The sequence below is a fragment of the Ipomoea triloba genome, chromosome 10 (assembly GCF_003576645.1).
Source record: "Ipomoea triloba cultivar NCNSP0323 chromosome 10, ASM357664v1".
NCBI classification, from domain to species: Eukaryota; Viridiplantae; Streptophyta; class Magnoliopsida; order Solanales; family Convolvulaceae; genus Ipomoea; species Ipomoea triloba.
Genome location: NC_044925.1, coordinates 13,240,061 through 13,247,220, shown reverse-complemented (window position 1 = coordinate 13,247,220; position 7,160 = coordinate 13,240,061). Strand labels below are relative to the sequence as shown.

Sequence of the window (7,160 nt, the reverse complement as noted above, 5' to 3'; positions counted from 1 at the left end):
TTTTGGTTGCCTATGTTATGCATCTACCATACAACATCATCCTAATAAGTTTGATCCTAGAGCTAAGCGTTGCATTTTCCTTGGTTATCCTCAAGGTAAAAAGGCCTATAGGCTATATGACCTTTAACTCTCAACAAGTTTTGTGAGTCGTGATGTTGTTTTTTATGAGAATATTTTTCCTTTTAAAGATGAACTTGTTTTATCTACGCAATCAACTCTCAACCCCATACTGCCACTACCTATACCGTCCATTGAAGCACACAACACACCAATTACTACACACCTTAATGAACACACTATCCCTAGCACAAATATACCTGCTATTCCAGAACCATCTTTCCCTGAAAGCAATCATTACATACCTAACTCACCCATACATGCACAATCGTGCTCCAATTCTCCACCACCACCACCAACCCCGCTTCGACGATCTCAAAGGCAACATAAACCTCCCAGTTATCTTTCTAGCTACATATGCAATGTGTCTACAACACCACAATATCCCATTTCTCATTTTATTGACTCTAAAGCATACAATCCTAGTCGCTTATGCTTTATCAATAACATCACCAAAGAATCTAAGCCATCCTCTTTCTCTGCTGTACGGACTGACCCTAAGTGGAAAAGAACTATGGAAGATGAAATACATGCTCTAGAAGCTAACAATGCTTGGTCTTTGACAACTCTACCTCCTGGTAAATCCGCAATTGGATGTCGAGGGTTTACCTTATCAAATACAAACCTGATGGTTCTGTTGAGCGATACAAAGCCCGCTTGGTAGCAAAAAGGATACTCTCAACTAAAAGGTCTTGATTTCACCGATGTCTTTGCTCCTGTCACAAAGCTTGTCACAGTCCGTACAGTTCTTAGCATTGCAGCCGTACGAGGATGGGCTACCCATCAACTTGACGTCTCTAATGCCTTCCTTCATGGAACACTTCATGAAGAAGTATATATGCAAGTCCCTCCAGATTTTAAGTGCAAGGGGGAGAATCTGATTTGTCGTCTCCACAAATCTCTTTATGGGCTCAAACAAGCATCACGGTCATGGTTCACGACTTTTTCCACATCCCTAACCAATGCTGGTTTCGTACAATCTAAAGCAGATTATTCCATGTTCACTTACAAACGTTGAAATTTTCTAACTATTCTGCTTGTTTATATTGACGATATTGTTATCATAGGTAATGACCCGACAATCATTAGTATCCTCAAGCAGTACCTAGCGCACCAATTTCAACTCAAAGACTTGGGATCATTGAAGTACTTCCTTGGGATAGAAGTTGCACGTGCCTCTACTGGAATTTTTTTGAATTAAAGAAAATATGCACTTGAAATTCTCTCGGATACAGGAATGTTGGCTTGCAAACCCGCCTTAACTCCTATAGAGGTTAGTCACCAACTCACTCCTAACATAGGTGCACTTCTTCTAGACCCTTCCACATATAGACGACTCGTTGGTCGCCTGCTCTACCTCACAGTCACTCACCCAGACATCATGCACTTATGCAGTTAATCACCTTTCACAATTCATGTCTGCACCATGTGACATGCATTGGCAAGCCGCGCTTAGGGTTGTACGTTATCTCAAAAGATCCCTAGATCTCGGCATTCTATTATCTACACATAGCTCTTTAAAGTTACATGCCTACTGTGATGCCGATTGGGCTTCATGTCCAACCACACGATGCTCAATTATGGGATATTGCACTTTTCTAGGAACAAGTCCACTATCTTGGCGAACAAAGAAGCAATCAACAATATCACGATCCTCTGCTGAAGCTGAATACCGTGCCATGGCCAATGCAGCAAGTGAAATCACTTGGCTTTAATTACTCCTTTCAGAATTAGATATACCAGTTCATCCTGCACAATTGCATTGTGACAATCAAGCGTCTCTCCACATTGCCAATAACCCCGTTTTTCATGAAAGGACTAAACATGTGGAAATCGACTGCCATTTCGTACGAGAGAAAATCAACAATGGCACGCTACACACTACTTTTGTTCCATCCCATCAACAATTAGCCGACATATTTACGAAGAGCCTCCTTCCTCAACCATTTAACACAATCACTTCCAAGCTCATGTACCACCCTTGAGCTTGAGGGAAGTGTAAAAGAATATTTGCTATATTAATTATGTATATATTTAGTCATATTATTTCCAAATTATTAGTGAATCTTTTTAGGTAAATAGCTTTATATATGTATTCCTACCTTTTCTATTTTATTTTACCGTTAAAACAATTATGTATATATGCTATGAAATTCTTAGTTCACTGTAAGCCAATATACAGAGTCAATATATTATTCTCTTTCTCCATGTATTCATGCTTACACAACCCAACTAACAATATTCAATAATTCCAATGGATACAACAGTATAGCCCTCGAACCTCTAAATTCCTAGCAGACTAGTATATATACTTGCGTGCGACTGCCTTCTAGGGCAGTCAACACCTAGAGTCATGCAATATAGTGCTAATTAAAGGCAAAGATAGATGTTCTCCATGAATACAACCATGCCTTAATATTCAATATGTAGTTTTTGAAAACTATTTTAAAAGTTTTACATTCAAAGAAATGATGTCTAATTGCAATTAGGCATGTCACAATCTTTGATGAAGTTTATAATTATTTAGCATCAAAATTGACCCAAAAAGTCTTTGCACAACAATAAGAGTGATTTGTAACAAGTTCCTATCGACCTTCAATCTCTGTAATTGTGACCTCATTAATAGAGTAAAGGTTTGAATTATTAGCAGCATCAGCACATTTTAAGCCAATGATGGCAGAGAAACCAGGTTGTTTAGGAATAGGTAAGATTGTTGATTCATTACGAAGCATGCATACCACATTTGTCATAGTTGGTCTATCCGTCGCACTATCTTGAACACATAGCAAGCCTACTTGGATATATCTTGTTGCTTCAATAACTGAAATCATTTTGTCCATTGTCGGATCTATTAGATCAGAAACTTTTCCTTCTATCCATAAATCCCAAGCCTAATGATCATTCAAAGGTAGAGTTAGAAACAAAAACTTATTACTCAAATTAAAATAGAGATGTCTGAATAAAAGAATCTTAGACATAAATTAATTTGTTGTGTACAATTTATGCATAGAGTAATACTTACATAACCAAGTAAATTTGAAACACGATCTGGATTGTAGAAGCCATTGTTTCTCTTTCCACTTACAATCTCCATTACCATGACTCCAAAGCTGAAAACATCTAATTTCTCCGAGAAACAACCATCCATGGCATATTCCGGAGACATGTAACCACTGTTTTACCATGAAATTGTTCTACAAGTTACATGAAAAAAAAATATAGAATAGAAGAGATATTCAAAACATATTCTTATTGACTTACTAGGTCCCAATAATGCTTTTTGTGCTTGCTCGAGAATCACTATCTTTAAATATTCTGGCAGTTCCAAAATCAGAAATCTTGGGATGCATGTGAACATCTAACAATATGTTACTTGTTTTCAAATCTCTATGTATAATCCTTAGTCTTGAATATTTGTGGAGATACAAAAGCCCTTGAGAAATCCCATCAATTATAGAGACACGCTTTTCCCAATCAAGACAAACTTTCTTTCTTGCATCTATATAAAAGCAATGTCATGCAGTCATAAATATATGGAGCCAAGCAAGAGAAATATAGGGTGAACGATGGAAACCAATAAAGAAAACTAACTAAAAAGAATTGAATCCAAACTTTTATTTGGGAGGTACTCATATATTAATATCCTCTCATCTCCTTGAATGCAACAACCCAAAAGTCTAACAAGATTCCTATGCTGCAATTTGGAGATCAATAGAACTTCATTTTTGAATTGTTCAACTCCGCGTCCTGACATTTTTGAGAGCCGCTTTGCTGCAATTTCATGACCATTGACTAATATTCCCTGAATAGAACTAATTGATCTTAATTAATTAACCACAAATATATCTACTCTCATCGTTTCAATTTATACGTATTGTTTAATGAGGTTTTACTAAACTTAATTATAATTCAATTTTTAATAATAATAATAATAATTAATTCAATGATAGTAAATTCAATGAATTTTCATATAAAATACATAAAATTAAATTAAAAAATTATAAGAAAATGTTAAAACATAATTAAAGAAAGAAAAGTTGAATTGACTAAAATACGACAAAGAGACCTATTTGTATGGTTAGTATATTGCATTTAGATAAGTTGTGACATGAAGAAATTGGTGAGTTTTAGCATTTAATTAATTCTAGCTACTATTGACTGGAATATTTTAAGTTAGTCATAATGGGGCAAACGTTGTAAAAAAAAAAAAAAAAAAAAAAAAAAAAAAACGAGAAATGTCATCATATTTATGAGACTAAATGTAGAAAAAACCTCTATTGAAATTTTTAGAAGAGTTAATTACCGATTTGGTCTCTCGACTATTCGGATTTCACCACTTTGGTTCTCCACAATTTTTCTTGCCCAATTAAGTACTCGACTTTGAAAAAATTAACCAATTTAGTTTTCCGTTTATTTTATCATTTGATATCCGTTAAATCAAGACCAAATTGGTAATTTTACTATAGTCAATGTAACATTTCAGTCAAAAATTAATTACCGAAATGGTCCCTTGACTATAGCAAAACTACCAATTTTATCCCGATTTAATGGGAGTTTAACACCAAAATAAACGGAGGACCAAATCGGTTAATTTTTTCAAAGTCGAGGATTTAATTGAGCAAAAAAAATTGTCGAGGACCAAAGTGTTGAAATCCAAATAGTCGAGGGACCAAATCGGTAATTATTAACTCTTTTTAGACTGAATGGGCTTTTCTTCTCTTTTTTGTTTCCCTTAAGTAAATGTGGAATTGAAATTTCTAGCTTTATTAATTGAAATTTTGGGTCTAAAGACTAAAAGTGGTAAATTTTAATTCACGAATAAAAATGAAAAAAAAAAAGCATTAAGAATGAAAATACTACTATACTCACAAAGTCAAATTAAAGGTGAACAAATTAAAATTCACTTCCATCATTCTATCCTAAAGCGCAAAAACAAAGAAAATATGTGAATGAGGAAAATATGTGAATATAATTCATACCTTGTATACAGGGCCAAATCCTCCTTGACCAAGTTTATTTTCATCAGAAAAATAATTTGTGGCCAACTCTATGCTTCTAAAATGGAAGAAAGGTAACTCCTCATCATGACCAACAAGTTGTTGCGTGGATTGCACAATAGGGGCTGTGTCAACACTTATAGCTGATTAGGCGGGCTATAGGCAAACTTAAGAAACAATATGAATTGATAAATTGAGATATTAAAAGAAAGGCGTACCTATGAAGCAAGTGCAACATTTTCTTGAATACCAAACTAAGAAAATCATCAGAGCAAGGGTGATCGCAGGCAGTATTAGTGTAAGAGCAAGTATGGTTGTGGTTCTCATCATGTGGTGTGACATATTCCTTGTCAATGCAGCAGGAGAAGGTGGAGGAGCATGGATTTGATTTGCTTAAGATAATTGAATTCAATTGAAGCAATTGAGTAAGTATGTAGTAGCTTAATTAGGTTGATAACAAATTAAAGCTATGATCGAGAATGCTAATTAAGGAAATTAAAATTGAAGCATGCACGAAGCAAGTAAAAAGGATGGACGACATATTTACCTGCTGTTTTTGCATAACGAATATAAAGAGTGTCGCCGTAAGCCGCATACTGGTATTTAGTGGAAGACGAAAATTTGCAACCTGTTCCATCAGATTCTTCAAGTGTAGCGTAGACGTTGCAAGAACAATTTTTGACACACATTTCATTGCAGTCTCCTATACTTAAGGTGGTGTTGAATAGCACTAGTTTCCATAAATTCGCTTCGATAAAACCCGTTGTTAAATTGAACCTGTCTCCAGCACTACAATTGGATTGTTTGGGTGATCTAAGGCACCCCTCGTTAGAATAATTACCAGTATCGTTACGATCACAGTAAATGTATGATCTCATGTAGTTTCTATGCTCATCAACAAATAAATAAGAAATTGCCCCAGTTGCATAAATTCTGATAACCGCAAAATCCTTATATACATTATTCTCATCATCATCCCAAACAAAATAACTTTCATTGTGGTTAGAGATATACCTGAGATGGGAATTGACTTGAAGAAATGGAAAATTGTATCCATTCCAGACTCCACTCTGCCAATAGACAACCCCTCTTCGCATGGCAACTAGCTGCTTGGTATTGTTTGGATCAACACACAATCTAAACGCACCAGGATAAGGGTTCTCCTCACTTGTCCAAGAAGTCAGACAACGCTGTTGAGGAGTTTTTTTAAGCCTAAACCAACCCAATTTCATCCTTGAAATCCAAGTATTACCAGTGGGATGATCGAAACTTTGCCACAACGTATGACCCCCACCCCGCAAAACTAAGTTGCCGGTATCAAGTAGAGTTGCTGTTGTGTTTATAACATATGGATGTTCTTGATCATCGTTTACAACCAATTCATGTTCAACATCAGATATCAACAACCGGCCATCTCTTTCCATTACTAATTCTGGAAAATCATAAGCTTCATCTAGCCAAGCAACCCAAATTGTTCTTCGTTCAGAAGTGGATGTGACAAAATAGCCAGCCCACTGTATACTCAAAAAGCAGCTAAAAGCAGAGCCGGGTTGCTTCACGAAATTTAACTTGAAGAGTTTATTTGATGACTCCAAGTAATCGTCATCAGTCGGTACCAAGGAGTCTTCTGATGCAAGTGTATTTTTAGCATTAACACCAGATAGCAACAAGCCATGCCAGATGAATAAGCAACAAACAATTGTAACCACTAAACTATCATACATTATTATTTTACCCATTCCTATCATATGCATCGCCCCTATGGCCTATATATGGCTTAAAACTAAATAAATGGCTGGCTAGGAGTATATATATGAAACAATATATTCTCCGATTCATTTCATGTATTTCCAAGAAAAGAAAAAATAAAATAAAATAAAAGCAGTCCAGGCTAGGCCGCCAAAAGAAGACTTGTGGTCTTGGGTGGAAGTCTTCTCCACTTGTGTGGAAAGTTGTCAGAATTGAAAGAACTTTCAATACATGAACTCATTTATTTAGTGGGGGAACTAATTACAATACGTAAAAATTATTACCCAAACAAAAACT

The 7,160-nt window shown here is 35.6% G+C and overlaps 1 protein-coding gene across 1 annotated transcript; it reads right to left on the bottom strand.

Annotated features, from left to right (window-relative positions):
* Window positions 1-2,702: 2,702 nt before the first annotated feature.
* On the bottom strand, window positions 2,703-5,817 carry LOC116032149 (G-type lectin S-receptor-like serine/threonine-protein kinase B120). The gene is made up of 7 exons (XM_031274575.1): window positions 5,662-5,817; window positions 5,333-5,506; window positions 5,097-5,239; window positions 3,709-3,919; window positions 3,379-3,616; window positions 3,140-3,290; window positions 2,703-3,008 (listed from the first exon to the last, which is right to left on the bottom strand). Exons 1-7 carry the CDS (start codon window positions 5,801-5,803, stop codon window positions 2,703-2,705), a joined length of 1,365 nt encoding a protein of 454 aa, XP_031130435.1. The 5' UTR covers window positions 5,804-5,817.
* Between the last annotated feature and the right edge of the window lie 1,343 nt (window positions 5,818-7,160).

Coding starts and splice junctions, on each gene's coding strand:
- LOC116032149 (XM_031274575.1), bottom strand. CDS start 5,803: ATGTGTGTCAAAAATTGTTCTTGCAACGTCTACGCTACACTTGAAGAA. Junction 5,240..5,332: donor ATGTTGCACTTGCTTCATAG/GTACGCCTTTCT, acceptor GTGTTGACACAG/CCCCTATTGTGCAATCCACG. Junction 3,617..3,708: donor TTTGGATTCAATTCTTTTTA/GTTAGTTTTCTT, acceptor GCTTTTATATAG/ATGCAAGAAAGAAAGTTTGT.